Below are 19,556 nucleotides of genomic sequence, written 5' to 3'. Positions count from 1 at the left end.
GGGCCCAGAGCGCGTGCCCGGAGCGCCCAGCCCAGAGCGTGTGCCCAGAGCACCCAGCGTGGTGCACCCAGCCCAAAGAGCGTGCCCAGAGCATCCAGCCCAGAGCACCCAGGCCAGAGCGTGTGCCCGGAGCACCCAGCCCAGAGAGCGTGCCCGGAGCACCCAGCCCGGAGCACCCAGGCCAGAGCACGTGCCCGGAGTACCCAGCCCGGAGCGCCCAGCCCCGAGCGCCCTCCCCGGCGCAGGCCTACAGTGCCCAGAGTGCCCGCCCGGGGGCGCCACCGCACAGCGGGGACGCTCTGGCCCGCCCGGCTCGTCAGTGTGGCTCCGCAAGCCGGGGCCGGAAGTGCGATCGGAGGCCGGAAGCGCGGGCGAGTGGGAGGGCAATTGTCGGAGCTGGGTCGGGGTCGGGACCGGGGTCGGGACCGGGGCGGGGGTCCGTGCGGCCGCTATGAAGCGGGACGTTCGCATTTTGCTCCTGGGCGAGGGTAGGCGCCGGGGCGGGGCGGGGGCGTCGGGATCCCGGGTCGAGGTCGGGGTCTGGGGGCGGGATCTGGGGTCCGGTGGGGGGGGGGTCAAGGTCCGGGGTCGGGGTCCGGTGGGGGGATCGAGGTCCGGGGTCGAGGTTCGGGGTCCGGGGTCGCGGGCCTGAGCGCGGGGGGGGCGGGCGCCGGTGTCCGCCGCTGACCGCGCCGCCCCGCGCAGCCCAGGTGGGGAAGACGTCGCTGATCCTGTCGCTGGTGGGCGAGGAGTTCCCGGCGGAGGTGAGAGCGCAGCGCGGGCGGCCGTCGGGGTCAGTGCCGGGGCGCGCGGCCGCCCTGACGCGGGTCCCCGCAGGTCCCGCCCCGCGCGGAGGAGATCACCATTCCCGCAGACGTCACCCCGGAGAAGGTGCCCACGCACATCGTGGATTACTCAGGTAGAGCGGCGCCGCGCGGGTAGGGAGGGTGAGGTGGCGGCAGCCGCGGTCAGCTGTTCCTCCCTCCGCAGAAGCGGAGCAGACAGCCGAGGAGCTCCGGGCAGAGATCCTCAAGGTGAGGCTGCGCCCCTGCCCTGCCCGCGGCCCCCCCCTTGGCCCCGCGCGCCTGCTGCCCCTCTCTACACCTTGGGGAGCAGTCTGGGTGCGCATCACCTTGGCCGCTAATGGGCTCTGCACCCAGTCCTCCCGCGCCGCCCTGACCAGGCCTGCGGGTCCCCTTTGCACCTGTTCCCTGGAGGAATGGGCGGGTCGAGGCCACCACTACCCAGGGCGGCCTTCTGCACACCGTCGTGCCTCGTGGGGATGTCCTCGTCGCTGCCCAAGTTGTCACCGTACCCGAAGCAGCCCGGGGACCCAGAGCTGGGGCTGGGGTGTCAGGCTCGTGGTGGGGGCGGTCTGTCCTCAGCCTCCCAGGGGACTCCGCAGCACTGCCGGGTTCGGGGGTCAGGATCCCAGCCCAGTCAAGGCCGCCGTGGAGCAGGAACCTGTGGTCACGTCAAGCTTCTCCCATTCCCACAGGCAAACGTGGTCTGCGTGGTGTACGACGTATCTGAGGAGGCTACCATTGAGAAGGTGAGGCGCCTGGGTCCTCGGTGCTGGCACGCAGCTCCGTGTCGTCCTTTGCGAACTGTGGACGGGCCTTCGCTGACCCAGGCTGAGCCAGCCCCGGGCGCGGACGCTTAGAAGTCTGAAGCCCTCAGGTCTCAGTCACATGCCGTGCCCTGCTGACTGTTCGTTCCGTGTGGCCCCGTTCCCAGCATCTGTGATTTTGTTGCTTGGGGCCCAGGCCTCCCCGTGTCCAGGTGTGAGTTCCAGGACGACCTGGGGGACAGCAGGCTGACCCTTGCTTTTCAGATCCGAACCAAATGGATCCCCCTGGTGAATGGGGAGACTGACAGGGGCCCCAGGTAACAGGCGGGGCCCAGGTGGGTGCCCCCTGCCAGCCCCTCCAGCCACGGTGACCATGGACCTCTCCCCCTAGAGTCCCCATCATCTTGGTGGGCAACAAGTCAGACCTGCGGCCCGGGAGCTCAATGGAGGCTGTGCTGCCCATCATGAGCCAGTTCCCAGAGATCGAGACCTGCGTGGAGGTGAGTGGGTGGGCGGGGCTGCGAGGCAGGTGCCATCTCGGAGGGCCTGCATCTTCTGGGGAGGCCCCTTTGACATCTGTGGTACCAGGCACACCTGTGGGTCTGTCTCCACGGCCACCAGTGCTCTGCCAAGAACCTGAGGAACATCTCGGAGCTGTTCTACTATGCACAGAAGGCGGTGCTGCACCCCACGGCCCCGCTCTACGACCCCGAGGCCAAGCAGGTGGGCAGCAGGCGCCGGCGAGGCAGCCGGGCTGGCGGGGGTGGTGCAGCGGGGACGTGCTGAGCCGGCTGTCCCTGCAGCTGAGGCCCGCATGTGCCCAAGCCCTCACACGCATCTTCAGGCTCTCGGACCGGGATCTAGACCAGGCGCTCAGTGACGAGGAGCTCAACACTTTCCAGGTGCGGCCCCCATCCCTCGGGGACACGGTCTCGGGTGTCCTGGTGACACCGAGCAGTCACTGAGGGGCTGGCTGATGGCCACTTTCCCTCGGGGGCAGAAATCCTGCTTCGGGCACCCCCTGGCCCCGCAGGCCCTGGAGGACGTGAAGATGGTGGTGCGCAAGAACGTGGCTGGAGGGGTGCGCGACAACCGGCTGACCCTGGACGGTGCGTGCTGGTGCCCTGCCGGTGCCCTGGGAGGGGGTCGCCGTGCCCAGTGCTACCCGCCTTCCCGCCTCTCTCGCCACAGGCTTTCTTTTCTTGAACATGCTGTTCATCCAGCGTGGTCGCCATGAGACCACGTGGACCATCCTGCGGCGCTTCGGCTATGGAGACACGCTGGAGCTCACCCCTGACTACCTGGTCCCGCCGTGAGTGGGGGGGGCACCCCGGGCTCAGCCTCTCCCCTTGGGGCCTCATTGTGTAGGGAGGTCAGGGTGGGGCGGTGGCTGAGCAGACGGCTCCCTGGCCCAGCGCCTTCCTGTGGGCCCCCTGCGGGGCTGCTCGGCTGCGGGGCTGTGCGGGGGGCGGGCGCACCTGGCGGGCCCGGGACACCCTGTGTCCCCACAGGCTCCACGTGCCCCCCGGCTGCAGCACCGAGCTCAACCACTTTGGCTACCAGTTTGTGCAGAGGGTGTTTGAGAAGCACGACCGGGTAAGGGGGTCGTGAGCACCACTGGGCACCGCTGCAGTCCTGCCAGCCCCCGGGCACACGTCACAGCAGCCCCTGTGCCCGCAGGACCGTGACGGCAGCCTCTCGCCTGCGGAGCTGGAGAGCCTGTTCAGCGTGTTCCCTGCTGCCCCCTGGGGCCCCCGGCTGCCCCGGGAGGTCTGCACCGAGGCCGGCAGGCTGTCTCTACATGGATACCTCTGCCAGTGGACGTGAGTTTGGTGCGTGCCCGCAGGGACGCTGCCTGTGCCGGCCGCATGGTGACCCCGCGCCCCTCCTGCCCCCAGCTTGGTGACCTACTTGGACGTCCGGCGCTGCCTCGAGCACCTGGGTTACCTGGGCTACCCCACTCTCTGCGAGCAAGACTCCCAGGCCCACGCCATCACAGGTGCGCGCCCGCCCTCGCCCTGAGCCCACCCCTGCCAGCAGCGCCCTGGGTCACGCTTGCCCCGGCTGCCGTCCACAGTCACTCGAGAGAAGAGGCTGGACCAGGAGAAGGGGCAGACGCAGAGGAACGTTCTCCTGTGCAAGGTGGTGGGAGCCCGCGGAGTGGGCAAGTCCGCCTTCCTGCAGGCCTTCCTCGGCTGCGGCCTAGGGGTGAGCATCTGCGGAGGGTGGGAGCTGTGGGCAGCATCGGTGTGCAAGGGTCAGGCAGCTGCATCCCCCGCCGCAGGACGGCAGAGAGCTTGCGGAGGAACGCCCCATCTACGCCATCAACACGGTACAGGTCAACGGACAGGAGAAGTATCTCATCGTGAGTGCTGGGGTCCCTGGGGGCAGCCCTGGTCATGCGGGGGCGGCCCCGAGCCTGCCCTGAGGCCAGCCTCTGTCTAGCTGTGCGAGGTGAGTGCAGACAGCCTGCTGGCGCCCGCGCCCGATGCCGCCTGTGACGTGGCCTGCTTGATGTTCGATAGCAGCGACCCCGGCTCCTTCGCACTCTGCGCCCGCGTCTATAAGGCAAGCCTGCCCCACCCGGGCCCCGGGGCAGTACACACCCCCAGCCACCCCCCCCCCCTCCCCGCACCCTCCCCTCCCGCCCTCACACGCCCGCCCCGCTGCAGCGCCACTACATGGACGGACAGACCCCCTGCCTCATCGTCTCCTCCAAGGCGGACCTGCCCGCGGGCAGCACGCCCCCTGGCCTGGCGCCCGCTGAGTTCTGCCGCAGACACCGGCTGCCCGCCCCTGCCGCCTTCTCCCGGGTGGGCCCAGCCGGGCTCAGCGCTGCCGTCTTCACCCGGCTCGCCACCATGGCTGCCTTCCCGTGGGTACCGGCGTGGCCCCCTCCCAGGGAACCCTAGTCCTTGTCACGGGGAGGGCGGGACAACTGTGGTGTTGGGACTGGGGTCCCGCAGGTATCGGGCGGGCCTGGTCCCCCGTGGCCCCGGGCTCTGGGGCTTCGCAGACGGTGGGTGCTGTGGCGGCATCCCCGGGTCGTCCAGCCGCCGCTCTCTCCTGCAGACACCTGGCTCATGGGGAGCTACACGCCACCTCCTTCTGGCTGCGGGTGACCCTGGGGGCCGTTGGGTTTGCGGTCACTGCCGTCCTCAGCATCTCGCTCTACAGGGCCCTGGTGAAGAGCCGATGAGGCCTCAGGCCCCCGGGTGCTGGTATTGGGGCACCTGCTCGAGGGGGCCTTCCTTGTGTCGGAACTTCCTTCTGGGGATACTGCCCACCGCCCTGCCCGAGCCCCAAGTGCAGTCCCCCAGGTCTCCGCAGCACGCGTCCTACCCAGCTGCACATGCCAGGCGTTACCCGCTTCGGGGATCACGTGTTGGAGGGACTGGGGTCATGGCGAGGAAGCCGGTGACCCTAGGCCCAGGTATTCTCAGGGCTCCACTTCTCTGGTCCCAATAGCCAGGGGGACTCGGGGACTCAGGATAGGACTCTGGGCCAAAGGTGGGGGTGGCCTCCATCCTCCCTGGTTTGGACATGGGTTCCCGTCACGAAGACCCGAGGTCGGGTCTCCTCATTAAACTTGTCTTTCACACCTGGGATCCTGTTTTCTGAAGACGACTTTTCTTGAGTCCACTGACACGGGCTGAGACGCCCGCTCCTGAGCCCCATGTGTGTCCTGTAGGCCTGAGTCCCCTTCTGAGATGTCCCTCGTGGGCCAGCAGCCGTCTGGAAGCCTCTGTACCCATCAGGCCTCATGCTGGCCTGAGGGGCTCTGATGGAGACCCTCCCGATGGCTGCCCCGCCTCTGCACCCCCCACCCCCCCCCACCACCCCCCCGTCCCACCCCAGACCTCAGCATCCCAGTAGCCGGCCTGAGGTGGGGAGGAGGGGGAGTCTGGGACTCGAGCATCTGGGACTTGTGTGGGGCTGCTGCTGCTGTGCAGGGTTGGCCACGGCCTGAGAAACATGCCCTGGCTCTCCCTCACAGCCTGACCAGAGCCGCAGCCCTTCCTGTCCCCGCGTCCCTTCACTTGGCGCCCGGGTGTCTACTTGGTGGGTGTCCCGGAGGCTGGAGCAGACAGCCTGCCGTGTGGCGGGGTGCCCCCTCCCTGCCATGGATCAGCCGGTGTCCCCCAGGTCTCTCCCAGGCCCCAACATGCTCTTGGCAGGAGGCTGGGGATGCTGGGCCAAGGCAGAGGGCCTGGGGGACTCTGGCGTCTCCCCCACTGTCCCTACCAGCCCTGCTGGCCCTTGCCGCACAGGTGCGGTTCTCACCTGCTTTGGGGAGACCGCCCGCTCAGTCGCGGGAGGGTTGCCCATGGCATCAGGATTTGGAGGGACCGCTAGGATGGCACATCCCAGCCGTGGCCTGGGCCTTAGGGTCTGCACCCACACGGGGGCATCCACGGCTGCAAGTCCCACCGTGCAGCACTGGCTTGGGAGTGGGGGTCTGCAGCCTGGGTGTGGGGTGCTGTGGACTGAGCAGGGTCAGCTGCACCAAGGGACTCCCCGCCCCCTGTGATCGGCCCTGTTGGCTGGCCTTGTCCCCGTGGTGGGACCGTGGGGCTTTCCTGCCACGGCCAGACACGCGAGCCCCACGGGCAAGCTGGCACCTTCAGGGAATGCTGGGCAGAGCAGGGTCGCAGGCGGCGCGGTGGCCAGGTCACCCCAGGGAGGCGGCTTTGAAGCCCCAGGGTGAGGGGCGGGGAGGGATGGGGGGGGGGGGGCTGCCCCGTGACTCAGTTTCCCCAGCCGCGCGACCGAGCAGCCTCAGCCCCAAACGGTAGGCGAGGACTGAGCTGTTCCCTCCCGGGGCGCGTCCGCAGGCAGAGCGCGCGCGTGTCCCGGCCGCGCGTGGGGGGGGGCGGCGGCGGCGGCGAGCGCGCGGGGGCGGGCGGCTGTGGCTCCGTGACGCGCGCCGGCGGAGCGGGCGGGCCGGGGCGGAGCGGCGTCGTCCGCAGAGCAGCCCCTTCCGGCCGCCGCCGACCCCGGCCCGGCCCGGCCCAGCCTGGCTCTATGGACAGGAGCTCGCTGCTGCAGCTTATCCAGGAGCAGGTGCGTGGGGGGCGGGGGGCACCACCGGGAGACCTGGGGCCCCTGCTCCCCTGCCTGACGCTCCGGGAGAGGGCGGCCGCGGCTGGGGACGCAGAGGAGGGAGGGAGCCTGCCCGCCCGGAGGATGCGCAGGGCGGGAAGGAGGTGGGGAGGCCGAGGAGCGGTGGAGCGGGAGCCCGGGACCCGCGGGTACGGAGGCCTGGCCCAGGGAGCTGGGAGCCCGCCCCTCTGCTGGCCCGGCCCCGAGGCCGCCCCACCTCAAGCCTTGGCCGATGGCCGCCCCCCGACCCCAGCAGCTGGACCCTGAGCACACAGGTTTCATCGGTGCGGACACCTTCACCGGCCTGGTGCACAGCCATGAGCTGCCCCTGGACCCGGCCAAGCTGGACATGCTGGTGGCCTTGGCCCAGAGTAACGAGCGGGGCCAGGTCTGCTACCAGGAGCTGGTGGACCTGGTCAGTGCCACAGTGGGTGGACGGCAGGGTAGGGGCCCGGCCGAGCGGGTGGGCAGGCAGCCCCCACGCCTGCCCTTCCCACCTGGGAGGGGTGTGGACGGGGGCGGGGACTCAGCCTCCACCAGGAGCAGGGGGGGGTAGCAAGGGGGCAGGGTGGCTCGGGGCGCAGGGAGCACGGTGGCCCATGCTTAGCGCCCCCCCAGATCAGCAGTAAACGCTCGAGCAGCTTTAAGCGGGCCATCGCCAACGGACAGAGGGCGCTGCCCCGGGCCGGGCTGCTGGACCAGCCGGGCCTGGGTGTCTACAAGCGGTTCGTGCGCTACGTTGCCTACGAGATCCTGCCCCGAGAAGTGGACCGCCACTGGTACTTCTACCGGCACCGCAGCTGCCCGCCCCCCGTGTTCATGGCCTCAGTCACCCTTGCCCAGGTGTGCCTACCCGCCCGCCACCCCGGAGCCTCCCCGCGCCCGGCCCAGCCCAGCCCTAACGCCCCTCTCCCCCAGATCATCGTGTTCCTGTGCTATGGGGCTCGTCTCAACAAGTGGGTGCTGCAGACCTACCACCCCGAGTACATGAAGAGCCCCCTGGTGTACCACCCCGGCCACCGCGCTCGAGCCTGGCGCTTCCTCACCTACATGTTCATGCACGTTGGGTGAGCGGGGGCCCGCCTCTGGTGTCCCCGTCGGGTAGGGCTGGTGGTCCGCCGCCACCAACCTCACATCTGTTTACACCCACATGGCCAGCCTGGAGCAGCTGGGCTTCAACGCGCTCCTGCAGCTGATGATCGGGGTGCCCCTGGAGATGGTGCACGGCCTGCTCCGCATCAGCCTGCTCTACCTGGCCGGGGTGCTGGCAGGTAAGGCAGGCACACGCCCCCCGGCCACTGCACCGGCGAGCCTCCTGCTCACGGCTCTCCTTTTGCTCACACAGGCTCCCTGACTGTCTCCATTACCGACATGCGGGCCCCTGTGGTGGGGGGCTCTGGTGGGGTCTACGCCCTGTGCTCCGCACACCTGGCCAACGTCGTCATGGTAATAGGGCAGACAGCGGGGCGGGTGTGGGGAGGGGCCCATAAGGCCTGCCTCACAGCCTGTGTCTCGCGCCCCATCAGAACTGGGCTGGGATGAGGTGTCCCTACAAGCTGCTGAGGATGGTGCTGGCCTTGGTGTGCAGTAAGTACGGGGTCAGGGGGCTGAGAGGGGCCTCAGCCTCAGGCCAGAGTGCCTCCCACCTGCCCACCTGCCACCTTTCTCTGCAGTGAGTTCTGAAGTGGGCCGGGCCGTGTGGCTCCGTTTTTCCCCGCCACTGCCTGCCTCCGGCCCCCAGCCCAGCTTCATGGCACACCTGGCAGGTGCAGTGGTAGGAGTCAGCATGGGCCTGACAATCCTGCGCAGCTATGAGGAACGCCTGCGGGACCAGTGTGGCTGGTGGGTGGTGCTGCTCGCATATGGCACCTTCCTGCTCTTTGCCATCTTCTGGAACGTCTTCGCCTACGACCTGCTAGGCGCCCACATCCCTCCACCACCCTGATGGGCTCCCCAGGGCCCCATGGGTCAGGGCACTGGTGTGTGTGGGCTGGCTGCCAGGCGAGCCTGCACATCTGCCCTCTGTGAATGTACACCTTGAGACTGCTTCTCCTCCGTAGGGGCAGGTGGCCCTCGCAGCCCACTGAGTCCAGGCCAAGCCTTACATCAGCCCTGGCCACCCCCTCCCAGGCCTGGGGACATAGGACTGCCTGGCCAGGCAGTGGAGGTCCCCAAGTGTGGCCCTAGGGAGACCCTGCCCCTGCCTCTCCCCCACAACTTGCGGTCTGAGCCTTTTTGGAGAATGAATAAATATTTTACACAGCAGGAGGTGGCTGCAGTGGGCTCTGGGGGCTGGCCCCAGGGGCCCGCCCGGCCCTCGCACGGCAGCCCAAGCTCTCCCGGTGCTCCCTGCACCCAAACCAGGCGTGCGCGTGTGGCGGGTGTGCGAGGAGCTGGGGTCCTCACAGGCAGCGGAGACTGCAGCCCAGCCGGTCGCCCGCCCTCCGAGAACCCTGTGGCCCGGGCCCAGCAGGGTTCAGCCAGCCTGGCTTCTCTGCGCTTCTGGGCCGGCGCGGTGTCCTTGCGGGTGGCCAGGCTGGGGCGGGTCCCACGCGGGGAGGGGTCCCGGGCCTGAGGTCCCGCCCGGGCGGGGACAGAGGGGGGCGGGGGCCCGGGCCCAGGCCATGCGGCGCTCGGGCCGGCTCTGCCTGCCGCATGCACCCCGCCTCCCCAGGGCCGCGGGCGGCGGGCGCGCGGCGGCCTCGGAGCTCCTGCAGCCGGGGCTCGAGCCTCGCCAGCGTCTGGGCAGGCGGCTCCCGCGCACCCCCGGGGTCACGGCCACGGGCCCCCCGGCAGGCGACGACACTCACCGGCCGGGCCGAGGTGGGCTGGGCGGGGTGGGTGGGGGAACCTCACCCGGAGCCCCGCCCCCCGCTTCCACGCCGGCGGCCACGTGCTCCTCCGCTCCGCCCCCGGTGGCCGCGGGGAGCCCTCTGGGGCCTGGGGAGGGCGGCGACGGAGCCTCGGGCAGCGGGGTTCGGCCGTCCTGCCACCGCTCCAGAGCTTCCAGCCGTCCCTGGCGGCCGCGGCACCTCCCCGTGCGGCGCCAGGACCGCAGCCCCGCGGCCCTCAAGGCCCCACGGCCGCGCAGCCAGCCGGCGGCCGCCTAGTCCGCGCGGGGCGGGGCCTCGGCGGGGCGGGGCCTCGGCGGGGCGGGGCCTCGGCGGGGCGGGGCCGCGCTTGTCGCTGTCCCGGACGTCCGACGTCGCGGGTCGCGTTCCCTCGAGCGCATGCGCCCAGTCGGTCCCGCCCCCCCTTGCCTCCGCGGCCCGTCGGACGCAGGCGCGCCCCCGCCCGTGCCGCTGGCCCCGCCCCGCGCGGCCGGAAGTTCCGGTGGCGGATCGCTGGACCGGGCCCGAGCGGATCGCGGGCTCGGGCTGCGGGCTCGGGCTGCGGGCGCAGGGCGGGCCAGACGCGGAGCCTGGGAGCGAAGCCCGGGCTGTGCCGCGCGGCGCTATGAAGGGCAAGGAGGAGAAGGAGGGCGGCGCGCGGCTGGGCGCCGGCGGCGGAAGCCCCGAAAAGAGCCCGAGCGCGCAGGAGCTCAAGGAGCAGGGCAACCGGCTCTTCGTGGGCCGCAAGTACCCGGAGGCGGCGGCCTGCTACGGCCGCGCCATCGTGAGTGCGCCCGCGCCGGGGGAGGGGGCCGGCGTCCGGGCGGGGGAGTGGGCGGGGCCCGGCTCGCGGCCCCGCGTCCTCCCCGGAGCCCCTGCCCCGCCGCTCCCGCCGGACCCTCGGGGCGGTCTTGGTTCGCCCGCGGGGGCGTTTGGGCCCCGAGAACTCGGTGCTGATCATGTTCCAGTCGAGCCAAGGCCGCGCGGTTCTCGAGCCAGTGCTGGTTGCTGGAGGGGCGGGTGGGAGCTTGAGGGGTGCTCGAGGCCCCAGGCCGGGACCAGGGTTCCTGTCCCTTGAGAAGCCCAGGCCCGAAGCTGGGGCTCTCCTCAGGTCCGGGAACCTCACCTTTACAAAACCTCCTGGGAGCCCCGAGAGGGTGGGCTAGCGCAGGCCTGAGGACCGGGAGTTCACTCTACAGCCCTAGCTGAGCAGAGGCTTCCAAGCTGAGAAATTTCTAGTGTCTGGATTTTAGCTACGGGCTCCCAGACCAGGACAGGGCCTAGGACAGGGCCCACGGAGCTTTTTCCCTCATGCTGGCTGGCCTGGCCTTGGTCCCCAGACCCGGAATCCTCTGGTGGCCGTGTACTACACCAACCGGGCGTTGTGCTATCTGAAGATGCAGCAGCATGAGCAGGCCCTGGCTGACTGCCGGCGGGCTCTGGAACTGGACGGGCAGTCTGTGAAGGCACACTTCTTCCTGGGGCAGTGCCAGCTAGAGATGGAGAGCTATGATGAGGCCATCGCCAACCTGCAGCGAGGTGGGCCTACAGGTTGTCAGGGGACGGCGGGGGCGCCTGGGACCAGGTGGATGGACTGGCCAGAAGGTGACCTGAAGCCCCTGTTCCCCCAGCCTACAACCTTGCCAAGGAGCAGCGGCTCAACTTCGGGGATGATATCCCTAGTGCTCTGCGCATCGCCAAGAAGAAGCGTTGGAACAGCATCGAGGAGCGGCGCATCCACCAGGAGAATGAGCTGCACTCCTACCTCACTCGGCTTATTGTGGCCGAGCGGGAGAGGTGGGCTGTGGTAGCGGCAGGCTCCAGGGCCCCACCCACCCCCAAGGCAGCACTCTGGGGTTAACTGAGTCAAGAACACAAGTGTTTATTGAAGGCCAGCACTGGCGAGCAGTTGGAGGGAAGAGAGACCTGAACAAGCCTGAGGTTGGGGTGGAGTGTGATCTCTTCTGGCCAGACCCATTCCTGACTAGCTCCTGGTCGACCCCCAGGGAGCTAGAAGAATGCCAGCGGAACCACGAGGGTGATGAGGATGATGGCCACGTCCGGGCCCAGCAGGCCTGCATCGAGGCCAAGCACGTGAGGGTGCCCCAGCCCACGTGTGGATGTGTGCGTGTTTGCGTGCCTGTGACTGGAGGGTGCCCGGGGGAGGGGGAAGGGGCATTTGGCCCACGCGTAGCTGCTTGGTTCTCCGCAGGACAAGTACTTAGCAGACATGGATGAGCTTTTCTCCCAGGTGGACGAGAAGAGAAAGGTAAGCTGTCTGTCCTCTGGGTAGCAGGAATCGGAGCCGGGTCCCCATCCTGGTGCCTGACCTGACTCCATGTGCCACAGAAGCGAGACATCCCGGACTACCTGTGTGGCAAGATCAGCTTCGAGCTTATGCGGGAGCCGTGCATCACGCCTAGTGGCATCACCTACGACCGCAAGGACATTGAGGAACACCTGCAGGTGAGAGCCAACAAGAGTGGGGAGCAGGGCCCGTAACCACTGAGCACTTTCTGACCTGCTGTCACTGCACACTGCAGCGTGTGGGCCACTTTGACCCTGTCACCCGGAGCCCCCTGACCCAGGAACAGCTCATCCCCAACCTGGCCATGAAAGAGGTCATTGATGCATTCATCTCCGAGAACGGCTGGGTGGAGGACTACTGAGGCCAGGCGAGTGCCAGAGCTGCCTGCCTTGCCTAGTACCCTGGCCCAGGTGGGCTTTGGGGCAGTAGCTCCCAGTTCCTGTACATAGTTTGTGTCCCTAGATCCCTGCCCTGGTGTCCCTTATCCCACCCTCATCAGTTCTGCTGCTGGACCATGAGCCCCACCTCCACCCCCTTCTGGGCCAGAAACAGCAGGTGAGGGTGGGCTGCTGCCACCACTGTCCTGTAATAAAACCTGTGAGCACTATAGGGGTGTGTGCTGGTGTGTGCTGGGCTCACCAGCCGCCCACTCTACCTAGCCGAGGAAAGTAGAGATAAAAACACTGGTGTCCAGGTTGAGCGTAGCATGCCACCACCGGTCAGGGAAATACAGCACCTGGTGGAGGGTGGGGCACAAGGATTAGCTGGTGGCGTGTGATCCAGCCTGACCCCTTCCTGCCACCTACTGACCTCACCAGCCTGCACGGTGCACTCCAGGGGCCTCTCAGATGGTGCCAGGGTTGGGTACACGTCCTGAAGCCAGGCCAGTGTGGTTTTGTTGGGGTGGAACTCAGGTGTCTTCTCAGGGGGATACAGGAACCAGCGCTGAGGGTGAGATCAGCCCGTCACTCCATGTTGGCAGGCAGTAAGCCCCAAGCCGCAGCCCCGGCCCGTGCTGACCTTGCGGCCGTAGATCACCTCTGAGAACCCGGGCCCGTGCCAGTGGAAGGGCACCCCAGAACCAGCTCCTGTGGGGTCAGTTAGGAGCACTTGCTGACGCAACCCCACCTGGCGCATCCCCTTCCTCCGGCATGCCACGTGCAGGGTACCCACCTGCGATTCCAAAGCTGTAGGCAGCAGTGGTACCTAGCAGACTAAACGGAGGCGGGGAGTAGTGCTGGAAGAGTGAGGCCCATTCGCTGAAATCGTTGTCCCCGAAGAAGTACAAGGTGTCTGCCAACACAGAATATAGGAGGCGCCCGGGTCTCAGCACCTGTGCTTGTCCACATGCCCCCAGCCCAGCCCACGGCCAACCAGGTGTTACTCACCGTTGCCCAGGGAGCTAGGGTCTTGGGGGTGCAGTAGGTGCTCCACGTAGTCCTGGAAGGGCAGGTCCACTGTAGGAAAGGGCCTGGTCAGGACTGGCCGAGACCGCCTGCAAGTGCCGGCAAGCAGGTGGGGCGGCGGCGCGCGGCAGCTCACCTTTCCGGTAGGAATAGGTATTGGCGGTGCTCAGCCGGACCACGCTGTCCCCGAACGAGGCCAGCAGCCGTTCTCGGGAGCACAGGGCCCGGAAGCGCTGGGGTGGGGTGGGGTGGGGAGAAGATTCAAGGGCGGGCCGGCGCGGGTGGAGAGGCCGGGCGGGGCGCTGCACTCACCGAGTTGTCCGTGAGCCGCTGCAGGATGACGGGCCTGGAGAAGGCGTACCTGGAGGGGCGGGGCCGCAGCGGGTCGCACCGGCTCGGGGGAGGGGCGCGGGGGCCGGGCGGAGGGGCCGGGGCGGGAGGCGGGTGTGGGGGCTGCACGTACTGCTGCACGAACTCGGCGTAGCTGAGGTCCGCCCGGCGCTCCACGGCGCAGCGCTCTTCCTCCGCCACGGCGGCCGGGGCCCCGGGCCCGCGCCTCTGCCTACGGGCACGGCCGTCAGCGCCCCGCCGCCCCCCCAACCCGGCCGGCCGCCCGCGGGTCCCGGCCGCCCGCCCGCGCCGCTCACCACCCTCCGTCGCCCGTGTCCCCGGCGCCGCGCAGCACCGGCGCCGCCAGCGTCCAGACCGCCAACAGCAGCAGTGGCCGCGCCCCCGGCGCCATGAGCCCGCCGCCGCAAAGCCTGCCGGGAGCTTCGTTGTCGTGGCAACAGCGCCCGGCCCGCCCCGGAAGCAGCTCCTTTGGCCCGCCCCGGAAGGCGGAGCGGCCGCCGCGGGTTCCCATGGCGACGACACCGCCCACCCAGCGGAGCCGCCCAGCATCGAGCTGGCGGCACGAGCGCACGCGCGGGTGACGCGTGTGACGGGCGGCCTCACACTGCGGCTCCTGCTTCCTTTATTTGGTCCCCACGCCCAGCGCCTCCCGCCCGCGGCGGTCAGGAGTACTCGCACAGGTGGCCGCAGCCCGCCGGGCAGTGCGAGCTGCCCTCCAGCCACTTCATGATGTGCTGCAGGTGGCCGCCGTGACTGCAGCCCTGGCACCACACGAACAGCCCCTTGACCACGTGGTGGCACACGGCGCACATACTGGCGCAGCGGTGGCAGCGGTCACAGACCCAGCCGCGGCTGCTCATGGGCCGCTTGCAGTGGCTGCAGTTGACATGCAGGGTGGTGGACGCCTGGTTGAGGCAGCTGATGGCGCGGCTGGTGCTGAGCTTCACCACCTGGTTGGACACGTTCCAGAGGCAGAAGCGCTGCAGCAAGTCGATGTAGGACGTGTACCAGTGCTCCTGGGGCGGCGGGAGGGAAGGAGGCCGGAGGTCAGTGCGCCGGCGGCCCTGGGGTGGCAGGGACGCCCTCCCCAGACCCACTCACCCACCTGGGTCTGCTCGTCGATGTCCTTGCGCACTCGTTCGCCCAGCACGATGAGCACGGACACGGCCATCTGCACGTCACCCTGCTCTGCATAGAAGCGCAGCATGTCACACACCAGGGCGCTGAAGAAGTCGGGCGGCAGGCGGCTGTCGTAGAGCGCGTGCGAGACGGAGATGAGCGAGAAGGAGGAGTCCACGGGCACCATGGAGGCTGCATCAGCCTCACTGCCGCTGACGTGGGGCGAGTCAGCCTTGTCCTGCAGGTGCTCGGGCCCCGGCGGAGTGTCCACAATCTCATGGCGTAGCGGGAAGGCCTCCTGCGGCAGCACGTACTCGGGCTCCTCCGCTGAAGGCAGGGTCAGGGAAGGCAGGGTCTGAGCCTCCCGCCCCACCTCCCAACCCCACTTCCCCAGCGCCCACTCACCATGTGCATGTTCTGGCTCCAACAGGTACAGCTCGTCCTCTTCGCCCTCCACGTCACCCAGCAGATAATCCGCAGGCACGTCGCTGCCCTCTGTCTCTTCGTTATCTGCCCATAGGGGAAAGGGTGTTCCAGAGGAGCTGATTCTGGGAGGCCCCAGCCCTACTCCCACCAGTGCCCTGTCCACCCCCGCAGCCTACCCTCATTGGTGAGGAGTGTGGCTGAGGAGTCCAGCAGCACTGTGTCGCTCCGTGTGTCACCCTTGCTACGGTCCAGTCTGGTCTCACTGCCCAACCCTGGCGCCATATCCTTCAGGTTGAAACTGGGGGCAGGGAAGGCCAGTGGGTAGATGGGCTCCAACAGCCCACCCTTAGGGCGGAGCCACCCCAGATGGCTACCTGTTCATGAGTGGCAAGCCGCAAGAGCTGCCCTTGCCCACGCTGTGGTTGAGGTTGGTGGCAGACGCCAGGCCAGGGCTACAGTAGATGATCCTCAGCATGGTCCAGGTCTGTGCTACCTAGGGGAGGATGCCAGGCACTCACCGGGGGCCTGGGTCCCTGGCACCCCATCTAGCACCCTCCACTCCCACCTGGATGGAACCACAAACTGTCAGGTTCTGCTGCCCCAAGCACCCAATGTACTGGCCCACTCCAGCTGGGGAACTGAAGCCTGTGCCAAAGACAAAAATCCTAGTCTCGATCCTACGAGGGGATAAGCAGAAGCAGAAACTGGAGGCAGTCAACATGCAAATCGGTCTGTGGTCCCAGGAAAACAATGAGAAAAGCCATGTCGACCTCTGCAGGATCAGACATCTTGAAAAATCCAAAAGCAAAAATGAGCCACAAGCGGGGCTGGAACACTAACCCCCCAGACCTGCACCCTAAGGATGCACCGCCATCGGGTCCGCTCCAGGCCAGCGGGTATCCTCGGTTACCAGGGTGGTGGCTGGTGGTGGCAGCCGCCATGCTGAGCGGTAAACACAGGGCAGGGTCCGGGTATAGCAGTTGGGGGAGCCCCCAAGGTCACAGGTCCTGGGACCCTCTCAGGCCACACTGCCTACCTGGTTGCGGCCAAGCTCCCGAGCCACTTTCGCATTGTGGTCACAGAGCTCAGCCAGAGGCCGGCCAGCCAGGGCATAACGTTCGGCGGTGTCCACGAACCAGCTCATGCTGCCACTGCCAGGCTCTATCTCAAAGACACTGAGGGCACTGGACGCGAGGCCCACGAAAGGCTCGGAAGGGTCCAGTTTACGCTTGAAGAAGATGGGGTGGCGCCGATCACCAGCATAGGGCTTGCGCCCAGACTCGGTGGCCACTAGGCTCTCCTTGGCAGCAAAGGCCAGGTCCCCAAAGAGACCATAGCAGAGGCCCTCGGGGTTGGCGCGCTCAACAGGCTGGCTGGCGTCACGGAACAGGTGCTGGCACAGCGTGCTGTCCTTAGAGCCAGAGAGCAGGAAGGAGGGGTCGTGTGGGTGACGCCAAGCAATGCCTGTTGTGACATCTCGGTGCTCCTCAAACATGGCAGCTGGGACGAAAGGCCGGCGCACGTCCCACACGTAGATGTTATGGTCCACCATCATGGAGCAGGTGGCCAGGTGGTGGCGGCACTCAGGCCGCCACTTGACGCGGGCCACTGAGGCAATGGTTTGCACACAGTGCACCTCCTTGGCACGGTGCGTGGTCATGTCCCAGACCTTCACCATCTTGTCACGCCCACCTGTGGCCAGCCAGCCCCTACAATAAGTCAGTGAAACCCTCAGTATCCTCTCCGGGGGTGGGAGGCCTCCCCACTCTGCCTCACAGGTCTGGAGGCAGCCCCCCCATGAGCCCACCCATCCCACCCTGCTGCCTGTGCCCCCACCCCACGCCACACCTGTCCTCAGGGTGCCAGTCGCAGCAGAAGACAGGCCCGTTGTGGGCCGTGAACATCCTCTCACAGCGGTCAGGCCGGCGAATGTCCCAGAGCTGCACGTTGCCATTCTCAAAGGTGGAGGCGAAGGTGAAGTAGTCCCGGATGCTGAACTGGACATCACGCACGCTCTCAGACTGGCCTGTGGAGAGGACGTCGATGGAGGGAGAGGGTGAGGGGGCTCCAGCAGAGAGAGCAGCCAAGGGTGGAGCCTTGCAATGACTGTGGACTAATGTCACATGCCTGCCCGTGGTCCAGACGGGGAGGCCTCCAAGGTGGCGTGGACACCCCTGAGCCTGCCTGGCGGGGTGGTGGGGAGAGGCCTCACAGAGATGTGGTCGATAGGCCAGGGGCAGGATGCCAGGCATCGCGTGGTTTGTGAACCCGTAATGTGGACCTCGGTTTCCCCTGGATCACGCATCTGATGTTGGTCCTTGCAGAGCTGCGGCGGGGCTTCGGGGCACTGAGCACACAGGAAGCTGGCTGCGCTCAGCTGTACGCACTCCTCTGAGGGAGGCCCAGGGAGGTCCGGGTGAGGCTGCCCCGGCTTCTGCTCCATCCCTCCAGCTTGCACTGGTGCTGCTGGGTCAGCCCCACGGGACCGCACACCTTAAAGGTCCGTGTCCCCCACCCCCAGCCCCGGGACCAGCACACCGAGCACCCTCGAGGCCTCCATCTTTCCCACAGCACAAGTAGCTCAGCGCCAGCCTCAGGAGGCCCCCAGGTCTGAGGCTTCCAGGCTATGCTCCGTTTGGTCTCTTCAAGTTGGACAAGGGATCAGGGGCTCGAGCCCAGCTGTGGAGGAGCTTGGGCTGCTGGGAAAAGAAGTGTGAGGACAGGCACCCCCCCCCCCCCCCCCCGCCCAAACCCCCAGCCTTCCTGGTGCGCTTCCTGCAGCCGGGTGGTCCTGCCGCTGGTGCCCGCCCGCCCGCCCTGCTGACCCGCGCGCACGCCCCGCGCCGCTCCCGGGCTCGTCCCAGGCCGTCTGGGGCACACGAGGTCGCCTGCAGGGCTCACCCGAGAAGGTGCTCACGGAGTCCTTCCTGCGGAGGTCGAAGCACTTCATGAAGCCATCCTGGGAACCGCTGAGCAGCACGTGTGCCTCGGTGGGGTGGAAGCAGACTTTGTTCACCGTGCGCTTGTGCTCTGTGAACAGCTGGTCCTGCTTGTTGCGCGACGGCCGGCCCAGGTTCCAGGTGACCACCACGCCGTTGGTGGCCGCCGTGGCCAGCAGGTTCTCATCCATCTGGTGCCAGACGACGTCCGCGCAGCTCAGGTTGAGCGAGGGCTTGCGGCCCACACGCAGGTTCAGCTTCTCCACGAACTGCTCGTCCTCGATGGCGTAGATCTTGAAGATGCTGCGGCCGGCCACCACCACCTGGGCCGCGTCTCTGCACACGCTGATGGCGTTGGCCGGAGCGTCCAGGTGGCAGTGCATGGTGCGGCCGGTCAGCGCGCCGCCGCCCAGGGCCGTGCTCACCCGGGACATCTTCTCCATGGCTGCTCGGCCGAGGCCTGTGCGCCCCGAGCTCCCCGGCAGCTCAGTCGGGGGGGGGGCATGGGCCCCGCGGCCCGGTGCTCAGGGGTCCCCCGGCCGCTCACGCCCCTCGAGGACGCGACGTGGCGCCCGCACAGGGCGCGCCGGGGCCTGCGGGGAGAGCCAGGGGGCCGCACGCGGGGAGCGGAGGTCGCGGGCGCCAGGCCAGCGGGTCGGACGAGCCCCTGCCGCCGCCGGCTCCACAACCATTTCCCAAAAGTGCCGGGCCGCCCGACCGGAAGCGCCGCGCCGGAAGCAGCTCCGCGAGCCGGAAGTGGCCCCCCCGCCGGCCTCCCGGCAGAAGCGGGGCCCGCGGCACGAAGGTTCCGGGCCGGGAGCGGCGCTGGGGGAGGGGCGGGGCGGTCCCGGCGAGGCGAGGCAAGGCGGCCCCTCCCGCCGCACAGTCCCACCGCGGGTGCCCGCGTGTCCCCCGGCAGGCCCCGCCCCTGCAGTCGCCGCCGCGGGCCCCCGCCCCCGGCCCCCGGTACCCGGTTCCCGCCGCTCGGCGAACCAGCCCCCCCGGCCCGCCGCCGGGTTGTCAAAGCGCGCCCGTCGTCACCGAGCTGACGGGGAGCCGCCGGGTCACAGCCCCCGTAGGGCTGCGCCTGCCTCCCGGCCTGGGTGGCAGCTTGTCCTCGGTCGGCCTGTCCGTCCTCCGCCTGTCGGTTTCCGGCCTGTCCGTCCCCCGCCTGCCCGTCCCCCGCCTGTCCGTCCTCCGCCTGTCCTCACTCTGTCCGTCCTCCACCTGTCCGTCCCCCGCCTGTCCGTCCCCCGCCTGTGCGTCCTCCGCCTGTCTGTCCCCCACCTGTCTGTCCTCCACCTGTCCTCACTCTGTCGGTCCTCGGACTGTCGGTCCTCCGCCTGTGTGTCCTCCGACTGTCCATCCCCGCCTGTCCGTCCCCGGCCTGTCCGTCCCCCGCCTGTCCGTCCTCCACCTGTCCGTCATCCGCCTGTCCTCATTCTGTCTGTCCCCCGCCTGTCCGTCCCCCGCTTGTCCGTCCCCCGCCTGTCCGTCCCCGGC

General features: G+C 68.6%; 5 protein-coding genes across 25 annotated transcripts; 3 read left to right on the top strand and 2 right to left on the bottom strand.

Moving 5' to 3' along the window:
* The first annotated feature begins 337 nt into the window (after positions 1-337).
* Positions 338-5,176, top strand: RHOT2 (ras homolog family member T2). Of its 8 annotated transcripts, none has more exons than XM_025417156.3 (19): positions 340-488; positions 706-764; positions 838-919; positions 991-1,034; positions 1,499-1,552; positions 1,835-1,887; positions 1,962-2,070; positions 2,192-2,293; positions 2,374-2,472; positions 2,571-2,679; positions 2,762-2,882; positions 3,082-3,166; positions 3,251-3,393; positions 3,469-3,569; positions 3,648-3,778; positions 3,855-3,935; positions 4,016-4,138; positions 4,243-4,445; positions 4,643-5,176. In XM_025417156.3, the coding sequence occupies exons 1-19, from the start codon at positions 452-454 to the stop codon at positions 4,767-4,769; spliced, it is 1,863 nt and encodes a 620-aa protein (XP_025272941.1). In that variant the 5' UTR covers positions 340-451; the 3' UTR covers positions 4,770-5,176. The 8 variants fall into 8 exon arrangements, with proteins under 8 accessions (XP_035573219.1, XP_035573220.1, XP_025272941.1 ...); XM_025417155.3 differs by having other exon boundaries at positions 2,159-2,293; XM_035717326.2 differs by lacking the exons at positions 1,835-1,887; positions 2,374-2,472 and having other exon boundaries at positions 338-488; positions 2,159-2,293; positions 2,473-2,679.
* A 1,300-nt stretch (positions 5,177-6,476) lies between these two features.
* Positions 6,477-8,938, top strand: RHBDL1 (rhomboid like 1). 3 transcript variants are annotated; one of them, XM_025417142.3, is made up of 8 exons: positions 6,477-6,634; positions 6,927-7,088; positions 7,292-7,516; positions 7,592-7,740; positions 7,832-7,944; positions 8,019-8,119; positions 8,200-8,260; positions 8,347-8,938. In XM_025417142.3, the coding sequence occupies exons 1-8, from the start codon at positions 6,596-6,598 to the stop codon at positions 8,616-8,618; spliced, it is 1,122 nt and encodes a 373-aa protein (XP_025272927.1). In that variant the 5' UTR covers positions 6,477-6,595; the 3' UTR covers positions 8,619-8,938. The 3 variants fall into 3 exon arrangements, with proteins under 3 accessions (XP_025272927.1, XP_025272928.1, XP_025272929.1); XM_025417143.3 differs by having other exon boundaries at positions 6,479-6,634; positions 6,930-7,088; XM_025417144.3 differs by lacking the exon at positions 6,927-7,088 and having other exon boundaries at positions 6,490-6,634.
* A 1,048-nt stretch (positions 8,939-9,986) lies between these two features.
* Positions 9,987-12,419, top strand: STUB1 (STIP1 homology and U-box containing protein 1). The gene is made up of 7 exons (XM_025417141.3): positions 9,987-10,288; positions 10,845-11,043; positions 11,136-11,301; positions 11,511-11,598; positions 11,717-11,773; positions 11,854-11,970; positions 12,048-12,419. Exons 1-7 carry the CDS (start codon positions 10,130-10,132, stop codon positions 12,171-12,173), a joined length of 912 nt encoding a protein of 303 aa, XP_025272926.1. The 5' UTR covers positions 9,987-10,129; the 3' UTR covers positions 12,174-12,419.
* On the bottom strand, positions 11,371-14,133 carry JMJD8 (jumonji domain containing 8). 10 transcript variants are annotated; one of them, XM_025417136.3, is made up of 10 exons: positions 13,866-14,008; positions 13,682-13,780; positions 13,531-13,579; positions 13,355-13,451; positions 13,201-13,269; positions 12,986-13,105; positions 12,833-12,900; positions 12,623-12,757; positions 12,452-12,548; positions 11,371-11,936 (listed from the first exon to the last, which is right to left on the bottom strand). In XM_025417136.3, the coding sequence occupies exons 1-9, from the start codon at positions 13,958-13,960 to the stop codon at positions 12,468-12,470; spliced, it is 813 nt and encodes a 270-aa protein (XP_025272921.2). In that variant the 5' UTR covers positions 13,961-14,008; the 3' UTR covers positions 11,371-11,936; positions 12,452-12,467. The 10 variants fall into 10 exon arrangements, 9 of the variants coding, with proteins under 9 accessions (XP_025272921.2, XP_025272923.2, XP_025272922.2 ...); XM_025417138.3 differs by having other exon boundaries at positions 11,371-11,874; XM_025417137.3 differs by having other exon boundaries at positions 11,371-11,874; positions 12,468-12,548; positions 13,866-14,007.
* A 41-nt stretch (positions 14,134-14,174) lies between these two features.
* On the bottom strand, positions 14,175-18,784 carry WDR24 (WD repeat domain 24). 3 transcript variants are annotated; one of them, XM_025417132.3, is made up of 8 exons: positions 18,016-18,784; positions 16,963-17,140; positions 16,151-16,823; positions 15,489-15,607; positions 15,291-15,412; positions 15,094-15,198; positions 14,675-14,757; positions 14,175-14,585 (listed from the first exon to the last, which is right to left on the bottom strand). In XM_025417132.3, exons 1-8 carry the CDS (start codon positions 18,494-18,496, stop codon positions 14,232-14,234), a joined length of 2,115 nt encoding a protein of 704 aa, XP_025272917.1. In that variant the 5' UTR covers positions 18,497-18,784; the 3' UTR covers positions 14,175-14,231. The 3 variants fall into 3 exon arrangements, with proteins under 3 accessions (XP_025272917.1, XP_025272915.1, XP_025272916.1); XM_025417130.3 differs by having other exon boundaries at positions 14,675-15,015; positions 18,016-18,783; XM_025417131.3 differs by lacking the exon at positions 18,016-18,784 and adding an exon at positions 17,242-17,820 and having other exon boundaries at positions 14,675-15,015.
* Positions 18,785-19,556: the final 772 nt, after the last annotated feature.

This window comes from Canis lupus, chromosome 6 (genome assembly GCF_003254725.2).
Source record: "Canis lupus dingo isolate Sandy chromosome 6, ASM325472v2, whole genome shotgun sequence".
Classification (NCBI taxonomy): Eukaryota; Metazoa; Chordata; class Mammalia; order Carnivora; family Canidae; genus Canis; species Canis lupus.
The sequence above is the reverse complement of the archived record's forward strand: the minus strand, read 5'-3'. Positions and strand labels throughout refer to the sequence as shown.

What these genes read in the sequence shown, in the direction of transcription:
- RHOT2 (XM_025417155.3), top strand. Translation starts at nt 452, where the DNA reads ATGAAGCGGGACGTTCGCATTTTGCTCCTGGGCGAGG. An exon ending in CCTGACTACCTGGTCCCGCC is followed by an intron (nt 2,883 to 3,081) that starts GTGAGTGGGGGG and finishes GTGTCCCCACAG; the next exon opens with GCTCCACGTGCCCCCCGGCT. An exon ending in GGATACCTCTGCCAGTGGAC is followed by an intron (nt 3,394 to 3,468) that starts GTGAGTTTGGTG and finishes TCCTGCCCCCAG; the next exon opens with CTTGGTGACCTACTTGGACG.
- RHBDL1 (XM_025417142.3), top strand. Translation starts at nt 6,596, where the DNA reads ATGGACAGGAGCTCGCTGCTGCAGCTTATCCAGGAGCAG. An exon ending in CCTCAGTCACCCTTGCCCAG is followed by an intron (nt 7,517 to 7,591) that starts GTGTGCCTACCC and finishes CCTCTCCCCCAG; the next exon opens with ATCATCGTGTTCCTGTGCTA. An exon ending in CCTGGCCGGGGTGCTGGCAG is followed by an intron (nt 7,945 to 8,018) that starts GTAAGGCAGGCA and finishes TTGCTCACACAG; the next exon opens with GCTCCCTGACTGTCTCCATT.
- STUB1 (XM_025417141.3), top strand. Translation starts at nt 10,130, where the DNA reads ATGAAGGGCAAGGAGGAGAAGGAGGGCGGCGCGCGGCTGGGCGCCGGC. An exon ending in AGGTGGACGAGAAGAGAAAG is followed by an intron (nt 11,774 to 11,853) that starts GTAAGCTGTCTG and finishes CATGTGCCACAG; the next exon opens with AAGCGAGACATCCCGGACTA. An exon ending in ACATTGAGGAACACCTGCAG is followed by an intron (nt 11,971 to 12,047) that starts GTGAGAGCCAAC and finishes TGCACACTGCAG; the next exon opens with CGTGTGGGCCACTTTGACCC.
- JMJD8 (XM_025417140.2), bottom strand. Translation starts at nt 14,118, where the DNA reads ATGCTGGGCGGCTCCGCTGGGTGGGCGGTGTCGTCGCCATGGGAACCC. An exon ending in CCCTAGCTCCCTGGGCAACG is followed by an intron (nt 13,106 to 13,200) that starts GTGAGTAACACC and finishes CTGTGTTGGCAG; the next exon opens with ACACCTTGTACTTCTTCGGG. An exon ending in CTACAGCTTTGGAATCGCAG is followed by an intron (nt 12,901 to 12,985) that starts GTGGGTACCCTG and finishes CTGACCCCACAG; the next exon opens with GAGCTGGTTCTGGGGTGCCC.
- WDR24 (XM_025417130.3), bottom strand. Translation starts at nt 18,496, where the DNA reads ATGGAGAAGATGTCCCGGGTGAGCACGGCCCTGGGCGGCGGCGCGCTG. An exon ending in GACTGGCACCCTGAGGACAG is followed by an intron (nt 16,824 to 16,962) that starts GTGTGGCGTGGG and finishes GACTTATTGTAG; the next exon opens with GGGCTGGCTGGCCACAGGTG. An exon ending in GGCTTGCCACTCATGAACAG is followed by an intron (nt 15,413 to 15,488) that starts GTAGCCATCTGG and finishes CCCTGCCCCCAG; the next exon opens with TTTCAACCTGAAGGATATGG.